Source organism: Scyliorhinus canicula, chromosome 17 (genome assembly GCF_902713615.1).
Source record: "Scyliorhinus canicula chromosome 17, sScyCan1.1, whole genome shotgun sequence".
Lineage (NCBI taxonomy): Eukaryota > Metazoa > Chordata > Chondrichthyes > Carcharhiniformes > Scyliorhinidae > Scyliorhinus > Scyliorhinus canicula.
The window spans coordinates 120,398,149-120,425,994 of NC_052162.1; the positions used below are offsets into that span (position 1 = coordinate 120,398,149).

Below are 27,846 nucleotides of genomic sequence, written 5' to 3' on the forward strand. Positions count from 1 at the left end.
GGGAGGATTAATATTAGAGACAGCAGAGTGAGAATGGAGAGAGAGTGTGTGGGATGGAGACTTACAGCTTTGGGGAATGAGAGAGGAAAATTGTTCCATAGAAACTAACATTTTTCTCAGTTTCTTTTCTGTACTGACAGTGATGACTTTTGTAAATCCATTTTACAGGATACTGGTAAGGGAGAATTTCAGACTGAAATCTCAAACCAGATGTCACATCAAGATCTGACAGTCACGCAATTTTTGCATGGTGAATATTATCCACCTTTGAAAGAAATCGCAAATGTCACGTCTGGGATCTGTCAGAGTCACTCGATTCCTTGGGACCTGAATTATCGGCCTTTGAATCTGGAAGGAGAAATGTTTGTCTGATCTGTCAGCTTCAAAGATTTTAAACATCAGTGTGACTGGAAAAGCACCGAGACACACACACACACCCGAGTGAGAGTGTTGCAGAACACAAACTGTGAAAAGAACTTTAAACAGTCTGAAAAACATTGCACCATTCACAGTGGGAAGCGACTGTACCAGTCTTGTGTGTGTGGAGAAGGCTTAAACCGATCATCAAATTTGGAGAGGCATGGACATCTGCACCATGGAGAAACCTTGGAAATGTGGAGACTGTGGGAAGGGATTCAATTTCCCGTCAAAGCTGGAAATCCATCAACGCAGTCACACTGGGGAGAGGCCATTCAACTGCTCTCAATGTGGGAAGGGATTTCGTCAGTTATCCCACCTGCTGACACACCAGCGTGTTCACACTGGGGAGAAGCCGTTCACTTGCTCGGAGTGTGGAAAGGGATTCAGTGACATATCCACCCTGCAGAGACACCAGCGAGTCCACACTGGGGAGAGACCGTTCATCTGCTCTGAGTGTGGGAAGAGATTCATTCAGTCATCCCACCTACTGGAACACCAACGGGTTCACACTGGGGAAAGGCCGTTCACTTGCTCTGTGTGTGGAAAGGGATTCAGTAATTCATCTCACATGCTGACACATCAGCGAGTTCACACCGGGGAGAGGTCATTCACTTGCACTGTTTGTGGGAAAGCATTCTCTCGGTTATTCCACTTGCTGACACATCAGCGCGTTCACAGTGGGGAAAAGCCATTCACCTGCTCTCAGTGTGGGAGGGGATTCAGTGATTCATCCAATCTGCTGACACACCGACGAGTTCACACTGAGGAGAGACCATTCATCTGCTCCATGTGTGGAAAGCGTTTCAATCATTCAACAACTATGATGAGACACCAGCGAGTTCACACCGGTGAGAGACCGTTCCCCTGCTCCATGTGTGGGAAGAGATTCACTCTGTTATGTAACCTGCAGAGACACCAGCACATTCACGAGTGATGACAGGGGTGGATTCTGTTGTTATTGCTGCTGTTAATCACATCTAGTACTGAACTATGTTCATTCTGACACTTGGTGCAGTGGGAGGGTCGCAGGGTTTCTTTCTGCTGGACTGGCCGGTCTCATGACTTTGCTTCCTGTAGGCTGATGCTCTTTGAGCCTGGGAGAGCACATTTCCACTGAAATGATCCACAGAAGCTGATGAAGGACATTTATTTTATCCTGGATAATAAATAGTGTTGTTCCCACCACTACAGGTAGATCTAAAATAAATACATTTGTCTCTGTTCCATTGAGTCTACAGCACAGGGCCAGGTCAGTCGGCTCAATTGGTCTCTGTCAGTATTAATGCTCCACATGAGCCAAAGCCCACCCCTTTCCATCTCCCCCATCATAGAACATAGAACATAGAACGATACAGCGCAGTACAGGCCCTTCGGCCCTCGATGTTGCACGACATGGAAAAAATCTAAAGGCCATCTAACCTACACTATGCCCTTATCATCCATATGCTTATCCAATAAATTTTTAAATGCCCTCAATGTTGGCGTTTTCACTACTGTTGCAGGTAGGGCATTCCACGGCCTCACCACTCTTTGCGTAAAAAACCCACCTCTGACCTCTGTCCTATATCTATTACCCCTCAATTTAAGGCTATGTCCCCTCGTGCTAGCCACCTCCATCCGCGGGAGAAGGCTCTCGCTGTCCACCCTATCTAACCCTCTGATCATTTTGTATGCCTCTATTAAGTCACCTCTTAACCTTCTTCTCTCTAACGAAAACAACCTCAAGTCCATCAGCCTTTCCTCATAAGATTTTCCCTCCATACCAGGCAACATCCTGGTAAATCTCCTCTGCACCCGTTCCAAAGCTTCCACATCCTTCCTATAATGAGGCGACCAGAACTGTACGCAATACTCCAAATGCGGCCGTACTAGAGTTTTGTACAACTGCAACATGACCTCATGGCTCCGGAACTCAATCCCTCTACCAATAAAGGCCAACACACCATAGGCCTTCTTCACAACCCTATCAACCTGGGTGGCAACTTTCAGGGATCTATGTACATGGACACCGAGATCCCTCTGCTCATCCACACTACCAAGAATTTTACCATTAGCCAAATAGTCCGCATTTCTGTTATTCTTTCCAAAGTGAATCACCTCACACTTCTCCACATTAAACTCCATTTGCCACCTCTCAGCCCAGCTCTGCAGCTTATCTATGTCCCTCTGTAACCTGCAACATCCTTCCGCACTGTCTACAACTCCACCGACTTTAGTGTCGTCTGCAAATTTACTCACCCATCCTTCTGCGCCCTCCTCTAGGTCATTTATAAAAATGACAAACAGCAACGGCCCCAGAACAGATCCTTGTGGTACGCCACTCGTAACTGAACTCCATTCTGAACATTTCCCATCAACTACCACTCTCTGTCTTCTTTCAACTAGCCAATTTCTGATCCACATCTCTAAATCACCCTCAATCCCCAGCCTCCGTATTTTCTGCAATAGCCGACCGTGGGGAACCTTATCAAACGCTTTACTGAAATCCATATACACCACATCAACTGCTCTACCGTCGTCTACCTGTTCAGTCACCTTCTCAAAGAACTCGATAAGGTTTGTGAGGCATGACCTACCCTTCACAAAACCATGCTGACTGTCCCTAATCATATTATTCCTATCTAGATGATTATAAATCGTATATTTTATAATCCTCTCCAAGACTTTACCCACCACAGACGTTAGGCTCACCGGCCTATAGTTACCGGGGTTATCTCTACTCCCCTTCTTGAACAAAGGGACCACATTTGCTATCCTCCAGTCCTCTGGCACTATTCCTGTAGCCAATGATGACCTAAAAATCAAAGCCAAAGGCTCAGCAATCTCTTCCCTGGCTTCCCAGAGAATCCTAGGATAAATCCCATCCGGCCCCGGGGACTTATCTATTTTCACCTTGTCCAGAATTGCCAACACTTCTTCCCTACGCACCTCAATGCCATCTATTCTAATAGCCTGGGTCTCAGCATTCTCCTCCACAATATTATCTTTTTCTTGAGTGAATACTGACGAAAAGTATTCATTTAGTATCTCGCTTATCTCCTCAGCCTCCACACACAACTTCCCACCACTGTCCTTGACTGGCCCTACTCTTACCCTAATCATTCTTTTATTCCTGACATACCTATAGAAAGCTTTTGGGTTTTCCTTGATCCTACCTGCCAAAGACTTCTCATGTCCCCTCCTTGCTCGTCTCAGCTCTCTCTTTAGATCCTTCCTCGCTTCCTTGTAACTATCAAGCGCCCCAACTGAAACTTCATGCCTCATCTTCACATAGGCCTCCTTCTTCCTCTTAACAAGAGATTCCACTTCTTTGGTAAACCACGGTTCCCTCGCTCGACCCCTTCCTCCCTGCCTGACTGGTACGTACTTATCAAGAACATGCAATAGCTGTTCCTTGAACAAGCTCCACATATCCAGTGTGCCCAACCCTTGCAGCCTACTTCCCCAACCAACACATCCTAAGTCATGTCTAATGGCATCATAATTGCCCTTCCCCCAGCTATAACTCTTGCCCTGCGGGGTATACTTATCCCTTTCCATCACTAACGTAAAGGTCACCGAATTGTGGTCACTGTTTCCAAAGTGTTCACCTACCTCCAGATCTAACACCTGGCCTGGTTCATTACCCAAAACCAAATCCAATGTGGCCTCGCCTCTTGTTGGCCTGTCAACATATTGTGTCAGGAAACCCTCCTGCACACATTGTACAAAGAATGACCCATCTAATGTACTCGAACTATATCTTTTCCAGTCAATATTTGGAAAGTTAAAGTCTCCCATAACAACTACCCTGTCACTTTCGCTCTTTTCCAGAATCATCTTCGCCATCCTTTCCTCTACATCCCTAGAACTATTAGGTGGCCTATAGAAAACTCCCAACAGGGTGACCTCTCCTTTCCTGTTTCTAACCTCAGCCCATACTACCTCAGAAGAAGAGTCCCCATCTAGCATCCTTTCCGCCACCGTAATACTGTCCTTGACTAGCAGCGCCACACCTCCCCCTCTTTTGCCCCCTTCTCTGAGCTTACTAAAACACCTAAACCCCGGAACCTGCAACAACCATTCCTGTCCCTGCTCTATCCATGTCTCTGAAATGGCCACAACATCGAAGTCCCAGGTACCAACCCATGCTGCCAGTTCCCCTACCTTATTTCGTATACTCCTGGCATTGAAGTAGACACACTTCAAACCACCTACCTGAACACTGGCTCCCTCCTGCGAAGTCAAATCTGTGCTCCTGACCTCTATACTCTCAATCTCCCGTACCCCAAAACTACAATCCAGGTTCCCATGCCCCTGCTGAATTAGTTTAAACCCCCCCAAAGAGCACTAACAAATCTCCCCCCCAAGATATTGGTGCCCCTCAGGTTCAGATGTAGACCATCCTGTCTATAGAGGTCCCGCCTTCCCCAGAAAGAGCCCCAGTTATCCAGAAATCTGAATCCCTCCCGCCTGCACCATCCCTGTAGCCACGTGTTTAATTTCTCTCTCTCCCTATTCCTCATCTCACTATCACGTGGCACGGGCAACAACCCAGAGATAACAACTCTGTTTGTTCTCGCTCTGAGCTTCCATCCTAGCTCCCTAAAGGCCTGCCTGACATCCTTGTCCCCTTTCCTACCTATGTCGTTAGTGCCAATGTGGACTACGACTTGGGGCTGCTCCCCCTCCCCCTTAAGGACCCGGAAAACACGATCCGAGACATCACGTACCCTTGCACCTGGGAGGCAACATACCAAACGTGAGTCTCTCTCGCTCCCACAAAATCTCCTATCTGTGCCCCTGACTATTGAGTCACCAATTACTAATGTTCTACTCCTTTCCCCCCTTCCCTTCTGAGCAACAGGGACAGACTCCGTGCCAGAGGCCCGTACCCCATGGCTTACCTGTGGTAAGTCGTCCCCCCCACAAGTATCCAAAACGGTATACTTGTTACTCAGGGGAATGACCACAGGGGGTCCCTGCACTGACTGCTTCTTCCCAGTCCCTCTTACAGTTACCCATCTATCTCCAGTCTTTGGTGTAACTACTTCCCTGAAGCTCCTATCTATGACCCCCTCTGCCTCCCGAATGATCCGAAGTTCATCCAGCTCAAGCTCCAGGTCCCTAACACGGTTTTTGAGGAGCTGGAGTTGGGTGCACTTCCCACAGATGAAATCAGCAGGGACACTGACGGCGTCCCTCACCTCAAACATTCTGCAGGAGGAGCATTGTACTGCCTTCCCTGACATCACCTCTAGATTTAAAAAAAAACAAGAAAAAGAAAAAGAAAGTAAGAGCTTACCTGATATTACCTCAAACCCTGCTCCCGCTGAAAGGTAAGCAAATTTAAAGGCACTCACTCACCTTTACGACAGGCCCCTGCTCCCGCTTCCCAACCACCGTGGGGTGGGGGGGTTGGTTAGAGGAGGAGGTAGGGTGGGAAACACTCACAAAGTGTTTCGGGTTTAACTGTCACTTGCCAACAGCCTCTCCACAAACCACCTTCAACTTAGGCTGACCGCACTGCACGTATGCAAATTTCCACAGAACAGCTGATCAGTAGCTCTGCTCTGCTGCCCTCTGCTGGATGATCATCATCTCCTTCTATTCCTTTCTCCCTCATGTCTGTATCTAGCTTCCCCTTCAATGTATTCATGCTGTTCACCTCAACCACTCACTGTGGGAATGAGTTCCACATTCTCACCACTCACTGGGTAAAGAGGTTTCTCATCAAATCCTATTGGATTATGGAACCCCTGAAAATGGGTCGAAAATACATGCAGCATTTGAAACAAAAGGGTGAATCGTCAGCACTGATAAAGGTTAATGTCCTGATAGACATTACAGCAACTTAGTCAAAAGGTGACGAAGGCTGACATCTAAATGTTGAAAAGCTGTTGACAAATCGGAATGGCAGGAAGCTGAGAAAAGGTGACAGGATTGTAATAATAATCTTTATTAGTTTTGCAAGTAGGCTCAAATTAACACTGCAATAAAGTTACTGTGAAAATCCCCTTGTCGCCTGTTCAGGAACACTGAGGGAGAATTCAGAATGTCCAAGTCACCTAATAAGTACATCTTTCAGGATTTGTGGGAGGAAACCAGAGCACCCGGAGGAAACCCATGCAGACATGGGGAGAACGTGCAGACTCCGCACAGACAGTGACCCAAGCCAGGAATCGAACAACAGTGCGTGCCACCCATATCGCTGCTATTAATGCTAATCGCTTATTGTCATGAGTAGGCTTCAATGAAGTTACTGTGAAAAGTCCCGAGTCGCCACATTCTGGCACCTGTTCGGGGAGGCTGGTACGGGAATTGAACCCGCGCTGCTGGCCTTGTTCTGCATTACAAACCAGCTGTGTAGCCTACTGTCCTAAACCAGCCCCTATTAAGGGTGGCGTTAGTTCAGTACTGAGAGATCACCTTAGCTTGAAAGATCAGGATGTGGATTCAGTTTGGGTCATGATAAGAAATATTAAACATGTGAGGTCTCTTGTGGGAATACTTAATGGCCCTTCTAAGAGTGGGTACACTGTAGGTAGAGTGTATAGGAAGTAATACATGAGGCCTGATGATTGTCGTACGTTTCTTTCAAGGGTGGTGTTAATCTACATAGAATCATAGAATTTACAGTGCAGAAGAAGGCCATTTGTCCCATTGAGTCTGCACCAGCCCTTAGAAAGAGCACCCTACCTATGCCCACACCTCCACCCTATCCATACACCTCCACCCTAACCCCGTAACCCAACCTGACCTTTTTTGGACACTATGGGCAATTTAGCATGGCCAATTGACCTACCCTGCACGTCTTTGGACATACATGGGAGAATCTGATTCGCAAAACTTATCTGGAAAATGGGTTCACAGAGTCTTTCTGGGAAAGTAGTGACATAGTGGTATTGTCGCTGGACTCGCATTCGAGAGACTAGAGTCATGCTCTGGAGACCCGGGTCTGAATACCACCGTGGTGGATGGTAACATTTGAATTCAATAAAAAAAGCTGGAATTAAACGTCTAAAGATAACTATGACGCCATTGTTGATTGTTGTAAAAACCTATCTGGTTCACTAATGTCCGTTAGGGAAGGAAATCTGTCATCCTTACCTGGTCTGGCCTCCATGTGAGTCCGGATCCACGGCAATGTGGTTGACTCTTTTTTAAATTTAAAGTGCCCAATTCTTTTTTTCCCAATTAAGGGGCAATTTAGCACGGCCAATCCACCTACTCTGCACATCTTTGTGTTGTGGGGGTGAGACCCACGCAGATACAGGGAGAATATGCAAATTGCACATGGACAGTGACCCAGGCCATGATCAAAACCCGGGTCCTCAGCGCCGTGAGGCAGCAGAGCTAACCACTGTGTCGCTGTGGCACCCATGTGATTGACTCTTAAATGGCCTCAGGATTGGGAAACAGATGCAGGCTCAGCCAGTGATGCCCACATCCCATGAACAATTAAAAAAACATTTCTGTGAGCCTACATTCTTGAACCAACCAGGGAGCTGGTCATCCTAGACCTGGTAATGTGAAACAAGACAGGATTAATCAATATCCTAATGGTGATGGAGCCTTTACGTAACAATGATCATAATGATCATGAATTGCACATTCAGTTTGAAAGTGACAAGCATCGGTCTAAGGCCAGTGTTTCAAACGTAAATCAAAGTATCTCGAAGGTTCTGAAGGGAGAGCTGGCTCAGGTGAACTGGGAAACTGGGTTAAAAGTTAGAACACCAGTGTTGCAGTGGCTGACTCTCAATAACTCTCAGCAAAGATTTATCCCAGTGAGGAAAAGCTTTTTGAGAAGAATGCATCATCCGTGGTTAAATAAGGAAGTCAAGAATTGGATTAAATTGGAAGAAACACCATCCAAATCTGCAAAGGTTCATGTTCACTTAAAGGCTGGAAAACGCTTACCCAGAGATCAGAGGCTGAATGCCCTTGACTGCTGAGGTGTTCCCGGACTGGAAGTGAACATTCCTGCCTGGTAAACTTTCTCCAAGGCGGCCTTCAGGACGCGTGACAACGCAGAATCGTCGAACAAAAACTTATAGCCGAGTTCCGCACACGCGAATACGGCCTCAACCGGGACCTTGGATTCATTTAAAAAAAAACATTTTATTAGAGTATTTGTAGTTTTTATAATCCTGACGATAACAGCGACATAAACACGATACATGAAACATTTCCATCCCCATGCTGATCTTCGCACCCCCAACAATGAAACAATAGCCAACCCCAAACCCCCCCCCCCCCTTCTAGATTTGTGCCTCTACTGGCATTTTAATTTTCTCTGAGAAAGTCGACGAACGGCTGCCACCTCCGGATGAACACTGACATTAACCCTCTCAGGGTGAACTTTATTTTCCCGACACTGAGAAACCCAGCCATGTCACTAACCCAGGTCTCTAGTTTTGGGGACTTCGAGTCTCTCCACATTAACAGAATCAGTCTCTGGCTACTGATGTGTTAGGCAGGCTGGGTCGACGTGGACTGCACTTGATGCAGTGTAGCGAGAGACAGACCTCCAACACTGGATAAGATGCAACACGATTTTATTTAACGCCTTAACTACTATACATGTTTAACTGTGGGTTAACACTATGCTGACTGAACTGGAGACCTAGTACTAGCCTGACCAGACTTACTAGCTACCGCATGGTGTTTGCACTGGCTAACGCTCACGAGCTCTGACTGTCCCAGAGGCTGGGTCCAGAGAGCGCGGGAAACCTAGTGCCCTCTGGCTTTATAGTGGTAGTGTTCTGTCTGGTGATTGGCTGCTCTGTTCTGTGTGTTTACTGGTCATCCTGTGTGTCAATCACTGCCTGTCTGCACTCCATTATATACATGGATGTATATTATGACAGCTACCAGGGAGGCAAAGGCCAAAACGTCAGCATCTCTTGCCCTCTGGACTCCCGGCTCTTCCGACACTCCAAAGATCGCCACCTCTGAAATTCTCATTACATTCACCCCCAACCGTCTGGCCTGGGCTTGCAAAATCCTACCAACTGTCCTGGTTTGAGACAATTCACATCTGAATCTGTGTGAATCTGTGATTATTCCTCTCTCCAGTTGCTCTGTTTGGACCTGGAAAGACTTAATTACCTGCAAACACTCACATTCAAAGTATCGTCCTGCATCATTGACTTTGTCCAAATATGGGTTTCTGGAACCCACCACTTCATTCACCCGAGGAAGGAGCTGCGCTCTGAAAGCTAGTGATTCAAAACAAACCTGTTGGACTTTAGCCTAGTGTCATAAGATTTCATGCTGTGCCTGCCCCTCCATTGGTTCTCCAATCCCTACTCGTCTCTCCCATGCCTCCCCTTACCTGCCCACCCCACCCCCTGCGAAAAGCTTAGTTTTTCTCAAAAAAGTCAATGAACGGCTGCCACCTCCGAGCAAACCCCTGCAACATACCACACGAGGCAAATTACATTTTTTCGAGTCTGAGAAACCCTGCCATGTTGCTAACCCACACCCCCGGCTTCGGGGGCTCCGAGTCCCTCCAACCGAGTAAGATCCATCTCTGGGCCACCAGGGAGGTAAAGGCCAGGCCGTCGGCTTCTCTCATCTCCTGGGCTCCCGGGTCTTTCGACATACCGAAGATCACCACCTCTGGATTCGGAACCACTGTGGGGCAGCACGGCAGCACAATGGGTAGCATTGTTACTTCACAGCGCCAGGGTCCCAGGTTCGATTCCGGCTTGGGTCACTGTCTGTGTGGAGTCAGCACGTTCTCCCTGTGTCTGCGTGGGTTTCCTCCGGGTGCTCCGGTTTCCACCCACAAGTCCCGAAAATCGTACTGTTAGGTGAATTGGACATTCTGAATTCTCCCTCAGTGTACCTGAACAGGCACTGGAATGTGGCGACTAGGGGCTTTTCACAGTAACTTCATTGCAGTGTTAATGAAAGCCTACTTGTGACAATAAAGATTATTATTATAACCGTGCCGCCCATAAAGGAAAGAATAGCCCGTATGGGGATCAAACCCACGACCTTGGCGTTATTAACACCATGCTCTAATCAACTGAGCTAATCGGCCAGCTGCTGAGTATGTTAATAGCTGGGATCAGTTGGGAGTGTTTAATTTCTGTTTTAAAGATTATTGGAAAAATAAATCCTAGACAATAAAGGAATTGGAATAACTCACCTTTGTTGTAATTAACTGGAATATATCAATTTGGTTTCCACCTACATTCTAGCGAAAGTCAGGAAAGTGTAGATGAGATGAATGCGTTGTTCACTTTCTCTTGCCAATATTTCTATCCTTTGATGATTAACTTTTTTTTTCAAGCAAATCACAATTGAAAGCCCCAGACCTGACTGGAAATATCAACACCGTAACAGGGAAATAAGCAAAGATCTCGGGACCAACACACCCTTGGATCTTGTGATGAGATGATCTGAGAGTCACGGATGTGTAGCATGCTGTACGGACACTGGAGGGAGTGTGCGGATGGGGATTATTACATGTTCTGCAATTTATACGTGGAAGTTCACGGTGAAATGGACTGAAGACCGGGCCCCAAACACACACAGCTACTGGAGACACAGCAGGAGATGAAATGGTTAATGTGGCCAGGGGATTGAGACACCATTGTGACATCATCAAGACATTGACACACACTCCAGAGAGAAACTGACTTTAAAACAATCAGGATAGAATTAAACACACTGGACATGGGCAAAGTGGGAGTGAAATTAAAGCAATAATGGGACAATGAAGGGCTTGGGAGAAATAATACTGAGTAAGAACTGTCCACAAGTTGGATAGAGGTAAAGAGAGAATCTTTTACATCCATGTTTGATATGTTGCTTGAAGCATCTGTCCTAATGTGCCAGGAACTTGGAACTCACTGCGCTCCTTCAGGAGAAGAAAATATCAAGTACATGTTGTCCCAGGTGGAGCCAGAACAGAACGGAAAAATAACTGAGTGAGGGGTTGGAGAGATAGTTCTCTCCCTCCAGGTTGGACAATAAGATTCCTGGGGGGCTCCCTACTTTGGGTTTTGTTGCTAATGAGTGAACATTAAATTAAATTCTATGACTGGCTGTGGATTTATTTTGAATTTGATTGTTACATTTCTCCTGTTTTTATTCCTGTTGTGATTACGCTCTGGGTAAGGATGGCTGACAGGTGACAGGATGAGAAATTGTGGTTTGGGTCTTCACTGACCAAATGTTTTATTGATCTGAAAGGTGTAAAAGGGACCAAACTCCAGCAGAAATCGAGCCAGAGCTGAGAACAGACGACTTGCTGTGTGGGAACAGGGAGATAAACAGCTCCCAGAGGACAGAGAAAACAGCCTGGAATCCTAGATAACACCTGGGTGTCAAGGCCACCATGTTTTCACTGCTTGGCATGGGAATGCTGTCTCCCTGAGAGTTTGACGTGGTTTGGGTGGGTACAGATGGTACAATGACAGGCTTTGTAATTGGTCTGTTCAAATGTTAGCTCAGCAATGATTGGGTTAAATCAGTCTCTATAGACTTTGTGATGTAATAAAGTATAAGAAGGGATTCCCTGAGCACAGAGATTTGTTGAGGTTTTACATATTCCACTGACTGGGACCATGGCATCTGGGGCAGAGCAGGGAGCATTTACCTGGAGATGGTGCTTCTACCCAGAGTGTAATGGGAATGCTGCTGCACTTTGATATTACTGCTCAGACACAGGAACAGGCCATTCGGCCCCTCAAGCCCACTCCACCATTCAATAAGATCAGGGCTGATCTGATTGTGGTCTTAACTCCACTTTCCTTCCTCCACCCTTTCACTCCCTCGTCAATCGAGAATCTTTCACTCCCTCGTCAATCGAGAATCTATCAAATTCAATCTGAAAACATATTCACTGATCCTGCCTCCAGCACTCTCTGGAGAAAGAGAGATTCACAGACCCACGGCCCTCAGGAGTAAAATAATATTCTCATCCGTGTCTTAAATGGGACACCTCTAATCTTTAAGCTGTGTCCCCTAATTCTAGTCTCTCCTACAAGGGGAAACATTCTCTCAGCAATCTCTCTGTCAGTTCCACTCATGATCTGATTGAAACACACGAGATCCTCTCTCATTCTTCTAAACTGCAATGGATACAGGCCCAACCTGTCAAACCTTTCCTCAGAGGATAACCCCATCATTCCAGGAATCCGGGGAGTCAACCTCCTCTGAACCGCTTCTAATGCAATTATCCCATTTCTGAAATAAGGAGACCCAAACTGTACACAGTGCTCTAAATATGGTCTCACCAAGGCCCTGTACAACTGCAGCAAAACATCCCGACTTTTATATTCCAGTCCCTTTGCCATACACATAATATTCCATTGTGCTTCCCAAGTGATTTCAACTCACTCGATAAAGCCTGATTAAACTGTTTAAGGACTCGATCGAGCCGCTGGCTGTACCTATAAACTAACTTATTGTGATTCTTGTACAATGACACCCAGATCCTTCTGTACCTCATCGTTCTGCAATGTCTCACCATTTAAATGATATTGTTTTATTTAATCCTTCCTGCCAAAGTGGACAATTCACATTTTCCCACGTTATCCTCCATCTGTCAAGTTTTTGTCCATTCGCTTAACGTCCTTTGCAGACTCCTTATGTCCACTTCACAAATTACTTTCTGAACTCTCTTTGGATCATCAGAAAACTTAGCCGCCATACATTCAATCCCATCACCCAACTCATTAATAGATTGTAAATAGTTGAAGGCCCAGCACTGATCCCTGTGTCACTCCACTTGTCACATCTCACCAACCCAGAAATTACCCATTTATACCCCCTCTCTGCTTCCTGTTAGCTAACCAATCCTCTATCCATGCTGATATGTTAAACCCCCCCCCCCCCCACCCCCCCCCACCACCATGAGCTCCTATTTTGTGCAGTGACCTTTGATGTGGCCCCTTGGAAAATACCTTCTGGAAATCTAGATAAACCACATCTCCAGGTTCCCCTTTATTGACATTCCGTGTTACTTCCTCAAAGAGCCTGGATCAAATTAGTTCATCCCGGAATCTCATTTTGAAACATTGTGTGTCAAAATAAAAATCAAATCTCCACCCCTCTGGCTCCTTTACTAATTACCTTGGAGGGGCTCAGTCTCTGTTAAAGAGCCTGCCAACCCCTCTCACCCACTTTCCCCAAAGTGAATGAATTTAATCAGAAAAAGACAAAAAAAACAAATATTTTTAATGAAACAAGTTTATTAATGAAACAGAACATGGGTTAAAAAAAATCAGAAAATGACTTGAGGATCAAAGACAACCAGAGTAAAAGAATAACCAGAATAAAAACATGTTCACAATGTTCTAGACCCAAATGTTTCTCTTCAGCTTCCCGTACCCTGCTCCTGTGACTCCCACATTGGACACAGGAGCACTGAACCTGGGGGTCACGTCCCCATCAGCCCCAGTTACCCCACCGCCGAACCCTGATTGGTTGGGGATCCATTTTCCAGTCAGTCCTTCAGCACCTTCCTGTCTCTTTATTAGTGTCACACCCGTGGCAATTTCCCAACTGGAGCGCAGGTCCCAGCTAAATTCAGCCCTCCGCTCCATTGCCTGCCTGTCATTGACACGAGCAATAGAGACAGAAAGGTGCCGGAGGCTCAAATGGGAAGTCAAAACTTGTGGATTACGATCTCTGTAAAGATCAGTAACGAAGGGCAGCATGGTAGCATGGTGGTTAGCATAAATGCGTCACAGCTCCAGGGTCCCAGGTTCGATTCCCAGCTGGGTCACTGTCTGTGCGGAGTCTGCACGTCCTCCCCGTGTGTGCGTGGGTTTCCTCCGGGTGCTCCGGTTTCCTCCCACAGTCGAAAGATGTGCGGGTTAGGTGGATTGGCTATGCTAAATTGCCCTTAGTGTCCTAAAAAATAAGGTTAATGGGGGGGGGGGGGGGGTTGTTGGGTTACTGGTATAGGGTGGATACGTTGACTTGAGTAGGGTGATCATTGCTCGGCACAACATCGAGGGCCGAAAGGCCTGTTCTGTGCTGTACTGTTCTATATCTATAATATTTAAAATTCAAATTCCCAGTCAACAAATTAAAGGATCACATGACAAGAAGTCTTTATGACTTTTGCTGCAACAAACAAAATAGAATCAGCGTTAACTAACCACTATTTTTGAAGGAACCCTACAAAGTATAAAATATAACTTTTCCCTTTTACACAATCTAAAATCACTCCACAATTATTCTCTACTCTACCCTGGAAGTTGAAACTTAATTCTCTCAGAACCAGTCCAAAGTGATTATTCATTCCAGAGGTTTCCGTTCTTTTCTTTTCCCAATCTGCAGGCTTTAACCCCAGAACTGTCTTTCACAGTGAATGATTGACGAGCTATATTCTAATTCCTCATCATCAGTTTCTTGGTCCGCCTTTGCTGAATTCTAAAGAAGTTCCCAATCCTCAGGTTACTACACTCTTACCCACTTTCTGAACCTCTTCCTTTGAACTAATGTGAATCTTAAACTTTGCTTGCCACGTTTCCATCACATTTCCTGTGGATTTTTATTTCTAAAAGGAATTTATATTTGATGTAAATATGTAATAATATTTTAAATGCCAGCAATTGTCTATCTATTGTCACACTTTTTACTATAAGTTCCCAATGTGTCACAACTTGTCCCTCATACCTTGACAGTTGCCTTCTTTGAGAAACACCCAGATAAATTAAACAAAAGAATCATGTAACCACCATAGCCCATCTTCATGGCAATGTGGCTGCTTTGGAGGTTTCCAATCAGGAATGGGAACAAAATAACTTCCAACATCCAAATACCCTTTCAGTCTCTGGTCCTCGTGAAACTTGGAACCAGGTATTCACAACAAGGCCCAAAGAGCATCAGCCCACAGGAGGCAAAGTCGTGAGACCGGCCAGTCCAGCAGAAGGAAACCCTCCCACCATCCCCATTGACCAACTGACAGAATGAACACAATGCAGTCCTGGCTGTAATTAAGAGCAGAAATATTAACAACAGAATCCAACCCCTTGTTCACTTGTGAACTTGTTGATGTCTCAGCAGGTGCGATGAAACACAAAATCCCTTCCCACATTGAGAGCAGATGAAAGGCCTCTCCCCAGAGTGAACTCGTTGGTGGCTCCGTAGGTGGGATGGATGACTGAATTCCTTCCCACATTGAGAGCAGGCGAACGGCTTCTCCCCAGTGTGAACTCGCTGGTGTGTCTGCAGGCTGGATAACCGAGAGAATCCCTTCCCACAGTCAGAGCAGGTGAACGGCCTCTCCCCAGTGTGAACTCGCTGGTGAGAGATCAGTTCTCGAGAGCTTTTGAAGCCACTCCCACAGTCAGAGCATTTAAAGGGTCTCTCATTGGTGTGAGTGACACTGTGTCTCCGCAGGTTAAACAACTGAGTGAAACCCTTCCCACACACAGAGCAGGTGAACGGCCTCTCCCCGGTGTGACTGTGTCGATGGGTTTCAAGCACAGATGGGAACCTAAATCCCTTTCCACAGTCCCCACATTTCCACCGTTTCTCCATGTTGCTGGTGTCCTTGTGTCTCTCCAAGTCGGACAATCAGTTAAAGTCTCACACAGGATACAGGAACTTTCTCTCCCCGCTGTGAATGGTGTGATGTTTTTTCAGGTTGTGTATCTGGTTGAAGCTCTTTCCACAGTCAGTGCTCTGGAACACTCTCACTCGGGTGTGTGTGTGTCTCGGTGCTTTTCCAGTCACACTGATGTTTAAAATCTCTTGAAGCCGACAGAACAGACAAACGTTTGTTATTCTAGATTGACAGGCCAATGATATTCAGAACCCAATGAATCGAATTACTCTGTCAGATGTTGATGCAATGTTTCGTTTTGAGATTTCTGTCTGTAAACCTTCCTCTTCTAATATCCTGTAAAAGGAGTTTACAAAATGCCATCACCGTCAGTATAGGATAGAAATTCAGAACAGACAATTGTAGTTTCTCTGGAACATTTTTTCCTCTCTCATTCCCCAAAAGGTGTAAATCTCCATCCCACACACTCTCCCTCCATTCTCACTCTGCTGTATCTAATATTCACCCTCCCAATTCACCTGAAGGTGTTGATTCAGGCTGATTGACAGATCCCTGCTCACTGCTTCCTGTCCTGGACAGGTACCTGAAAATCTTCATGCAGGCTGCCAGACAGATATGTGTCTGTATTACTGGACTGAAAATGTTTTAATGTTTAGGATTGTTCCGGTTGGTTAAGATACAGGGGGTTGTGACTGATCATGTCCTTGAACTTGCTGCCTATGAGGGGAGTCAAGCAGAGATAATAATGAAATTGGATGAGTGCTGCAGGGTTACAGAATGGGACCCATTCGAGACTGACAGAATTGCCCAACAGACAGTCAGCATCAACTCAAAAGGCCCAATGGACTCCTCTTCTGTTATAAATCTGATTGGAAATATATAACGTAGCTACTGTACTACAGTCCAAAACAAGAATAATGAATGTATTTTATTTCATAACCATCAGTAATAATCTAATCTGTGTCATATAACACACAGTTGTGGTATTGTGTGAAGCAAATAATGGCATGATGGGAAAACTAGTCAAGTCTTCTTGGTACAAGTGAATTTAAACTGATGTCATATAACCTAAGGCACAGAATACACCGAGACAGCCTGTCTATGGGAACCGGGTGACTCTGAGAGTCTAGATAAGGCTTGGAGCTAGAAGTAGTCTTAATACATAACAAGCTGAACAACTATCTCTTCCTGTTCCTAAACAACTTCTTCCCTTTCTTAAAACAAAGACAAGATAATAATATGAAACTCAAGTCCCCTGGAGGTCAGCAAGGTGACGCCATTGTAACGATTATTACTTATGTTTTACTTTCAATCAAATTCCTGACCAAGCTGTATTCATGTTATCTTGATCCTATAATGTATAAGAATCGCCTTCTTTTCTGTACTATCGCAGACTTGGGACGGACTCCGCAGTTTGTAATTGACTGCCTTCCGACTCCAAGTATCAGCCATTTTCTGCTAGCAGTTCTAATTAGTGAATAAAGTTCAGTTTTGCTTATCTAATGAATGCTGTTTGAAGTTCTCTATCACAGTCAAGACGCGGGGAAAATATAAAATACAACATTTGGCGCTGCGAGAAAAAATCCAATATCCTGAAGTGAGCTTCCATGAGGGACTGAGAAAAAGTGATCAAAGCCATGACCGGAGTAAAGAGACAGACGCCGGCACAAGGTAAGATTGACCTTGGTCTCTCTCTCTCTCGGATCTGTGCTGCGACCCCTCATCCCTGACGGAAGTAACTAAACAGGTGACGGTTCTCGAATCTAAATTTGACTGTGAGTACATTTTTTTGTGTAATTAGCAGCAGGTCAGGGACCTTGTTGATTTCGTTTTTCATCCGCATCAGATTTATACAGGCTGTCAATAAATTTGGGTCCGGGACCCTTTGATTAAGTTTTGGGGTCAGGGACCCTGTCAATAAGTTTTGGGGTCAGGGACCCTGTCAATATTTTTTTCGGGTCAGGGACCCTGTCAGTAATTTTTTGGGGTCGGGGACCCTCCAATTTGATTTGGTACCAGAAATTTTGTTTGAGCGTTTTTTTTGCCTGGGGCACATTTTACTGACATTATGCGACAAACTTTAGACAAAACTAGCGGCAACTCCCCTCTATTTTTCATGTGTTTAGAAACCTCGTCTCAAGAACGTAATATTCGAAGATTGGCTGCAGCGCTGCTTTAAACAATAAATTAGGTAACGATATCTGGCCACTAGGTTACACAGGGATCTTGGAACTTTGACAATAGCATTGATGCAGGAAAAAAAAGCAATCTGGAAAAAAAAAAATGCCGGTTTCAAATTGTTTAATTTTACAGTGGAAAGAAACAGTCCACTTAACGCAACGAACAATCACAATGAGTTGAAGAGATAACGCCTGCAAAAGAGATATTAATGAGTGTGTGAACGGTAAATTGAAAAATTGGGAGACTTTAAAATCGTAATCTGAACTTTGGGATAGAAAACAGTCAAAATGATAAAAAGCAATTCAGCAATAACAAATCTCCTGCCGGCAGAAAAGTAGGACTGGCCAATCAGATTATAGGAAAGGAGGATCGTCCCAGTTGCTCTGGCATGCCGATATTCCCATATTCAAGCGATACGGAAGACGAGGAGAATTTGAACCCTGGACCCCACCCTCATTTTGCGCTCCCCGATTTTACAATTCCACTTTCCCAAGTCCTGACTCCCACTTCTGATCCCATTACCAATGAAACTCCTGCTAACGTATCCCCCTTAGCAACACGCACTCGGTCACAGACGCAAGCCGTAAATATCGAACAACCCTTCTCTACGGAAAACATGATAATTGACTAAAAGGTATTGATTAAAAGGTCCACAATAAGGAAATTATAGAAGTGAAGTTAATGAGTTACCAATTTAGAAGCATGCTGGCAATAATGACTGGATTTTAACATTGTTTTTGAATGAAATTTAGTACATCAGATGATGTTAACTGACTACTGCTTGGAATGTTGTACTGGCCTTATTATGATAACAAGTGGTTCTTCTAAAGGACAACAATATGCATATTCGAATTGTTTTTAAACTAATGGCAAAACATTCATATTTCCTCTTGCAAATGTTCCCAAGCTTCCCAAAATGTTCCAAAGTTGTTCAGTTCACACTATATCAGTTTAAAAGAAAGTAACTTTACAAATAAGAGTAATTGAAATGTGAATAAGTTTTTAGATTGCGTGAAAAGACGTAAATGGCATCACGCCAAGTTCTCTACCCCTTAGATTCTGCAGGAAACATTAACCATTTCAGCAGACAGTTGGTCTTTTCTGAATTGACAAAAGAAATACATCTCAGAGAACAGCTAATACCTCTAAGATTAATCAGTGCAAATTGACTTAAATGGAATAACACAGATAAAGTTTTCGAAAGAGAATGAAAAATTTTTGTTCAAAATTTGTCCGCAAGGACAATGGCTGAATCCAAGAGAGAGAAAGAGAGACAGAGGAAGAGATTGAAGGAGAGAGAGAGAGCCAGCGACAAGAGACAGGAACTGTTAGAGAGAGCGAAAGAGAGCGAGTCAGGGAGAGGCAGAGATGGAGAGGTAGGCAGATAAAGAGAAAGAGCAACAAGAGTTCCAAAGACAGACAGAGTTATGTAGAGAGGGAGAGAGATAGATAAGAGAGAGAGGGAAAGAATTCATATTTCATTTTTCAGACTTTGACTTTAAAAATTATGTTTCAAGCTGTGATGATTTGAAAGAGGTAAAGAGATATCGATGCCAACATGGTCCTTGTTATTACCTGAAACCTTCGCGATAAAAGGTTCCCGTTAACTTTGTAAGGCAGGTGGCATAGAATCTTTACGGTGTCACCTTCGAGCTGTTAATTGGTTTGTACGGAGCACGATTACTCCATGATTTAAATTATAATCTCCTGCAGATGCGGATAACTCTGCTTAATAACACATAAACAGGGCAAAAAGCGTGCGGACCCTGACATAAAACATCATACACGTAATTTCCTTAATCAATTGTTAAAATTGTAATCGGAAGGACCATCTGGCATCAGATAAAGGGTGCAATGGGTAAAACTTTAGATACAACTTTTGAAAATGGCAGCGCACTGCAAACGCTGTGTGAACAATACTGGGGGGAACTAAAGACCTATCAACAGTGATAGAAACTCAACAAGTGATTTGGGAAAATAATAGGGGGTCAACTGCTAAAAAGTTAGTTGCTCTATGGAGGGAATATTGTCCAAAATTGAAGGATGCTTCCTTGTTAGCCAGCTGGCAGGATAAAGAATTAAAATTGGGTATAGAATTGACAGGTCTTGAAAACGGAATGCGCATTTTTCATTTCATTTTTCATATGGGAAAAGAACCAAGTTAGGCTATCCACCTTGATCAGAAAGGGGCTAAAACACTCCATTAGTTTTTGTTCAGGAATATCTGAGGATGACAAATCTCCCAAAATGAAAAAAGGGGAGCAAAGTCAATACAAGATTACGGTTAGGAACTTAACAATGGATTCTTGTCTAAAATAACTTCAGATCGTTTCAGGCTGTCCAGATAGACTCAGCGGTGGTTCAGTTCATTTGAAATAAAAAGAAATAATAAACATCCAGTAATGTCTCTTTCCAAAAAACTGGTTAAATAGCAAATATTGAAAATTGACTGAAATATGTCCCACTCGTGGCCTTCTCCCAGTCAGGATGTACAACAACTAACGACACGTGACCTTATTAGGCAGACAGACACTGCAAATTCGGAGCGGTAATACAGTGCATTGATAATGGAATGTTTATAGAACTGTCTCAAATACGAGGTCACCAGCTGCAAGATTTAATAACTTCTGAGCCTGCGCCTGATTGCTCTCTGTTCTATGCTGGCAGCTAACGTTAACCCTGAGTACCACTGTTTAAAACACCCGATTGAGTCCAGATGAGAGAATATAGTGACCCAAGCCTTGATAACGGCATTACCATATCACCTATCCCGCAGGCCCAGCTTCGAAACTTTCCCCTATTCACTACTCCACAGTGGTGGTCGATTGATTTTGCTCCCTCACACTTTTCACCTCCCTTAGATATTCCCAATCCACATGTCACTCTTTGCTACGATCATACAGTATGCTCGCCCGATTTGGAGAGCATTTACCAAGACAAAAGAAGGGTCTGCCTTTCTTGTTGATTTACCCCACAGCCTATGGCATGAATCGAGACTTGTGTCACCCCACGTGACCCTTTCTGTCAATGAAGGCTACAGTGCCAAGTCCTTGGGATTTCTGGCAGCTGCACTACGAGGACAAGCTGATCCTTTCCTTAATGATAGTCAAACCCTACCCGCAGGCACTTTAGAATATTTTAAACACCCATTTGTCCACATTGGCACACTGCACCATCATCATTCAACCCAATCTACGACTCCTGAACTACCCGCAGATTTATGGGCAGCCTCCAAACACGAAGTTGGTCTCACTAATGTCCCTCCCGTTGTTATTAGAATCAAACCTGATATGCCCTTACCCTCTATTTCACAGTATCCTTTGTGGCCCGAGGCTGAAGAAGGAGTCTCGGTCATGATTCAATCGTTCCTTCAACAGGGAATTTTGATACCATGCCAATCGCCCTGTAATACCCCGATTCTTCCAGTTCCTAAGATAGGAAGACCATCCGAATGGCGTTTGGTCACTCCCAGTTAGCGACATTAGTACCTCCTGGTGGCTCCACCATCATTCAATATGTTGATGACTTACTCCTTGCCAGCCCTGATTTCATCGCTAACAAGGTGACACCTTTTAGCTGCTCATCAGTCTCCATTCATGGGGATATGTTATCCCGCCCGCTAAAGTTCATAAAGGCCAACGACAAGTCAAATTTTTGGATGTCCTAATTAGTGCTACTGATCGCTCCCTTACTCAAGAACGCATTACTCCAAAACTGTAGACCCCATTTCCTACATCGCCCAAGCAGGTGCGAGCCTTTTTAGGATTAGTGAACTTTTGCAGACAATGGATTCCGAATGTTACTGTGCATACTAAAGAATTAACTCCGTACTCCTCTCAAAATGCTCCTCTTAAGTTTGAACTACCTGATTCAGCAAAGCGATCTTTTATTACTCTGAAAAATGCCCTGGCTATCGCCCCAGCACGAGGACGACCTATGTATGACAGACCTTTTCACCCAAATTATTACTGCTGTCCATTTGTTAGTCCAGGCAGCCTCTAATCTAACCCTTTACCAACCAGTACAAGTGCATACTTCACACTCTATCGTGGCTCTCCTAACGTCTCAGCAAACCCAGCATCTGACTCAAGCGCGATTGAGCCGCTATGAGGTTTCACTATAGCAAAACCCCTATCTCTCTTTTCATTATTGTTCAACCTTAAATCCTGCTGTGTTCCTCGAACAGCCCCCCGATAACCTTGAAGACCCACCACACGATTGTTTGCTTCGGAATCACTTCCTTTCCACACCTCGCCCGGATTTAACAGACAGGCCTATTGATAATCCAGATCTAATTTTTTATGTTGATGGCAGTTCTTCCATCTCCCCATTTGGCGTCCCACAGTCGGGATATGCCGTGGTAACCGACACTGACGTGCAGGAAGCAGCAGCCTTCCAGACCCCTGTCTCTGCACAAAAAGCCGAGCTATTCGCCCTTACTCAAGCATGTATTTAGGCCACAGACAAAAGTACTAATGTTTACACTGATTCTAGGTATGCCTTTGGCGTGACCCATGATTTCGGCCGCCTCTGGCAACAGCGAGGTTTTCTCACCTCTGTGGGAACTCCCATTCAAAATGCACTTTGGGTTAAAAATCTCCTCGATGCTATTCAGCTTCCCCGTCAATTGGCAGTTATTAAATGCGTTGCGCACACAAAGGGTGACACTTCTGTTCAATTAGGAAATGCCCGTGCTGATTCAGCTGCTAAAACTGCAGCTTCATCAACCTCTTTAATTGTTCCCAGTGGGGCTAATCAGGCTCTAAACCAGGTACCTGCATTACGGACGACGGGCATGCCAGAGATAGCTGAAGTTCAAAATTTGCAGAGGGACGCCTCTGATTCTGAGCGAACACTATGGATGTCAATGGGGTGTTCGCAGGATGGTCACGGGGTGACGACAGCGCCGAATATAATAATTCCTATTGGCTAATTCAGGCAGTGCCCCATTGTGATGTCACAGAGGAAGTGAAGGAAAAATCTTCCCCGGAGAAGCTGACATTTGAGGGGACAGCAAATTAATATCAGAGAAAAGCCCAGTGTTGTTACATGGTACAGATTAGATATATTATTGATGGTTCAGTAATAAAGTACATTTATTATTATTTGAAGTTGTGTAATATTGTACTGTGGCTACGTTATATATTTCCAGTCATCTCTTCTTTGTTCTTTAGAAAATAGGCGACAGTTTTAAATTGAGGATCTGGATTGGCGCAGGCTTGGAGGGCCGAAGGGACTGTTCCTGTGCTGTAACTTTTCTTTGTTCTTTGTTCTTCTCTCAGAGGGTTGTTAGTCTCTGGGTTTCTCTTCCACAGGGACCAGTGGAGTCTGGGAGTCACTGAATATATTCACTGTTGAGTTGGCCAGATTTCTGATTGAGAGGGAGTCGAGGGTTATGGGGAATCAATAGGAAAATGGAGAGAAAGCTGAGAGGAGGAGGGATTTCTTCACTCGAGGATGTGGTGAAGCTTTGGAAATCTCTACCCCAGAGAACTGAGAAACCTCGGTGATCAAGTATTTTGAAGACAGAGATTGATAGATTTCTAGATACTCAAAATGTTAAGGGATATGGGGTAAATTGTGGAAAATGGTACAGAGGTAGATCGATCAATGATCTTATTGAATGGATAAGCAGGCTCGATGGGCTGAATGGCTGACTCCATCTATTTGTTATGATCTCTGAGTCCGGGATAGAAAGCAGTGAACACGGTAGCACAGTGGTTAGCACTGTTGTTTCACAGCTCCAGGGTCGTTTAAGGTTTGGGTCACTGTCTGTGCGGAGTCTGCACATTCTCCCCGAGTGTGCATGGGTTTCCTCCGAGTGCTCCGGTTTCCCCCCACAGTCCGAAGATGTGCAGGTTAGCTGGATTGGCCATACTAAATTGCCCTTGGTGTTCAAAAATGTTAGGTGGGGCTATGGGGATCGGGTGGAGGTGAGAGCTTGAGTAGGGTGCTCTTTCCAAGGGCTGGTGCAGAATCGATGGGCCAAATGGCCTCCTTCTGCACTGTAATGCCTATGATTCTATGATATGTCAATCTGCCTGAATCAGCACCTTGAGCAGAATTGGGAGGGTGAATATTAGATACAGCAGAGTGAGGATGGAGGGAGAGTGCGTGGGATGGAGATTTCCTGCTTTTCACAAATAAGAGAGAAAAGAATATTCCAGAGAAACTAGAATTATCTGAATTTCTACCCTGTACTGACAGTGATGTATTTTGTCAATTCTTTTTTCAGGATATTAGATGATGACGAAGTAGAGACAGAAATCTCAAATGTCACGTCTCAATCCGACAGTCACTGAAATATTTGGCAACTTAATATGGTCAGACTTTGAATTAAAAAGGAGCAATGTTTGCCCGATCTGTCAGCTTCAAAAAATTTTAACCATCAGTGTGACTGGAAAAGCACAAAGACATATGGACACCCGTGTGAGAGTGTTCCAGAGCACTGACTGTGGAAAGAGCTTTAACCAGTTCCACAGCCTGAAAAATCATTGGACTATTCACAGCCGGGAGAGACTGTACATGTGTCCTGTGTGTGGACGAGGCTTTAACTGATCGTAAAGACACAAGGACACTGGCACCATGGAGAAACCCTGGAAATGTGGGGACTGTGGAAAGGGATTCAGATGCCCGTCTGTGCTGGAGATTCATTGGCGCAGTCACACTGGGGAGAGGCCGTTCAGCTGCTCTCAGTGTGAAACGACATTCACTCAATTATCCCACCTGCGGAGACACCAGCGAGTTCACACTGGGCAGACGCCATTCACCTGCTCTCAGTGTGGGAAGGGATTCACTCAGTTAGCTGATCTGCGGACACACCAGCGCGTTCACACTGGGGAGAGACCATTCACCTGCTCTCATTGTGATAAGGGATTCATTCAGTTATCCCACCTGAGGACACACCAGCGAGTTCACACTGGGGAAAGACCGTTCACCTGCCCTCAGTGTGGGAAGGGATTCACTCAATTGTCCAGCCTGCAGACACACCGGCGAATTCACACTGGGGAGAGGCCTTTCACCTGCCCTCAGTGTGGGATGGGATTCACTCAATTATCCAACCTGCGGACACACCAGCGAGTTCACACTGGGGAGAGGCCGTTCATCTGCTCTCAGTGTGAGAAGGGATTCAGTAATTCCTCCCACTTGCGGACACACCAGCGAGTTCACACTGGGGAGAAGCCGTTCACCTGCTCTCAGTGTGAAAAGAGATTCACTCAGTTAGACCACCTGCAGACACACCAGCGAGTTCACACTGGGGAAAGGCCGTTCATCTGCTCTCAGTGTGGGAAGGGATTCAGTCATTTTGCCACCCTGCAGACACATCAGCCAGTTCACACTGGGGAGAAGCCATTTACCTGCTCGCAGTGTGGGAAAGGATTCAGTGATTCATCCAACCTGCAGACACATCAGCGAGTTCACACTGGGGAGAGGCCTTTCACCTGCCCTCAGTGTGGGAAGGGATTCACTCAATTGTCCAGCCTGCAGACACACCGGCGAATTCACACTGGGGAGAGGCCGTTCACCTGCTCCAAGTGTGGGAAAGGATTTTGTGATTCATCCAACCTGCTGAGACACCAACAAGTTCACAAGTGATTACAGGGGTTGGATTCTGCTGTGATTGTTTCTGCTTTCAATTCAATGCAGCATTGCATTTCATTCACTTTGTCAGGTGGTCGATAGGGAGGGTGGACTGCTGGACTGACCGTTCCCACAACTTTGCCTTCAGTGGGCTGATGCTCTTTGAGCCTTGTTAAAAATATTTGGTTTCAAATTTCACGAGGTTCACAGAGTGAGAGAGTGTTTGGAAGTGAAAAGATATTTAGTTTGCATTTCTGTTTGGAAGTACCCTGATGCGTGCCACATTGCCATGAAGATGGGCTAAGGTGGTGATATGGTTTCTTTCCTTAATTGATATGGATGTTTCTCACAGAAGGAAACTGTTGAGGCATGAGGGTCAAGTTGTATGTGGCAGATTGGTTACTGCCAATAAAAGTTATGATGTTAGACAAGCAAGCGCTAGCATTTAATTTTTGTCACATATTTACATAAAATATAGATTCTATTAAGAAACAAAAATCCAATGGGAAAAGTGATGAAATGGTAGCTTCCAAGAAAAGTTAAAGATTCCATTAGATCAAAGAAAGAGGCTCATCAGGTGGCCACAATAGTAGTAACCTTTTTTTAATTATAAATTTAGAGTGCCCAATTCATCTTATTCCAATTGAGGGGCAATTTAGCATGGTCAATCCACTTACCCTGCACATCTTTGGATTGTGGGGGTGAAACCCACGCAGAGACGGGGAGAATGTGCAAACTCCACACAGACAGTGACCCAGAGCCGGGATGGAACCTGGGACCTCGGTGCCGCGAGGTAGCAGTGCTTAATACTGTGCCACCGTGCTGCCCTGCTGAAATAATAGTGAGCCTGAGGATTGGGAACCTGTTTTCAAATTCAGCAAAGAAGGAGCAAGAAACTGATAAAGAGAAAGGAATAGAATAGCAAAGGCCAATGTGGGTCCATTCCAGACAGAGACAGGAGAGTTTATAATGGGGAATGAGGAAATGGCAGAGAAACTAAACAATGTGTGTCTGTCTTCACGGAGGAAGAGACAGAAATTGTCCCAAAAACACTGGAGAACCGAGGAGTTCGTGATCACGAGGAACTGAAAGGAATTAGTCTGAGTGAAAAAGCAGTGCTGGAGAAATTAACAGGATTGGAAGTCAATAAATCCCCAAAAGCTGATGCTCTACATCCCAGAGAGTTGAAAGAGGTGACTGGAGAGATAGTGGATACATTGGTGATCACCTTTCAATATTCTGGACTTCCAGTGATGGTAATGTGCTGAGTGGACACATATCAGGTGGCTCTCCTCCAAAGCAGAACCAAATAGGCACTTTTAGGCATATTTTACCCAGAAATGTGAAGGCAAATTAATCTCAACTGAGAAAAGAAAATCTGTCAAAATTCTCTAGATTCAGGGCAGCACGCTGGTGCAGTGGGTTAGCACTGCTGCCTCACGGCGCCGAGGTCCCAGGTTCGATCCTGGCTCTGGGCCACTGTCCGTGTGGAGTTTGCACATTGTCCCCGTGTCTGTGTGGGTTTCACCCCCACAACCCAAAGATGTGCAGGGTACGTCAATTGGCCACATTAAATTGCCCCTTAATTGGAGAAAATTAATTGGGTACTCCAAATTTTTTTTTTAATTCTCTAGATTCTGGAATGGAGTAGGCCACTCGGCCCCTCGAGCCTGCTCCACCATTCAATAAGTCCCTGGCTGATCTAATTGTAACCACAACTTCACACAGGCCCCTTAGAAAATAAATCTGGGAGATAGTTATGGGAATAAGGAGATGGCAAAGGAGTTAAATAGATATTTTGCTTCCGTGTTGATTATTCGATTAATGCTAAAAAATATGGGGGAGGAATTAAATATCACTACCAGAGATGTAGTCAGAACAAAGAACACAAAAAAGTACAGCACAAGAACAGGCCCTTCGGCCCTCCAACCCTCAGCACATGATGCCCTAACTTTAAAACAAACCTTCTGCCCTTACTCGGTCCGTATCCCTCTACTTCCTCCCTATTCATGGACCCATCCAGATGCCTCTTAAATGTTGCTAATGTGCTGCTTCCACCACATCCTCTGGCAGCGTGTTCCAGGCACCCACCAGTCTCTGTGTGAGAAACTTACTGCTCACATCTCCCTTAAACTTTCCCCCTC

At 45.1% G+C, this 27,846-nt stretch overlaps 1 protein-coding gene across 1 annotated transcript; it reads left to right on the forward strand.

Moving 5' to 3' along the window:
- On the forward strand, nt 1-26,355 carry LOC119951788 (zinc finger protein 229-like). The gene is made up of 2 exons (XM_038775139.1): nt 1-1,039; nt 24,818-26,355. The coding sequence occupies exons 1-2, from the start codon at nt 581-583 to the stop codon at nt 25,715-25,717; spliced, it is 1,359 nt and encodes a 452-aa protein (XP_038631067.1). The 5' UTR covers nt 1-580; the 3' UTR covers nt 25,718-26,355.
- The last annotated feature ends 1,491 nt before the right edge of the window (nt 26,356-27,846 follow it).

Bases quoted from the DNA above. Each gene is read 5' to 3' on its own strand.
- LOC119951788 (XM_038775139.1), top strand. From the start codon at position 581: ATGGACATCTGCACCATGGAGAAACCTTGGAAATGTGGAGACTGTGGG. The intron at 1,040-24,817 runs GTTTGTGGGAAA...AGCTGCTCTCAG, and splicing joins AGAGGTCATTCACTTGCACT to TGTGAAACGACATTCACTCA.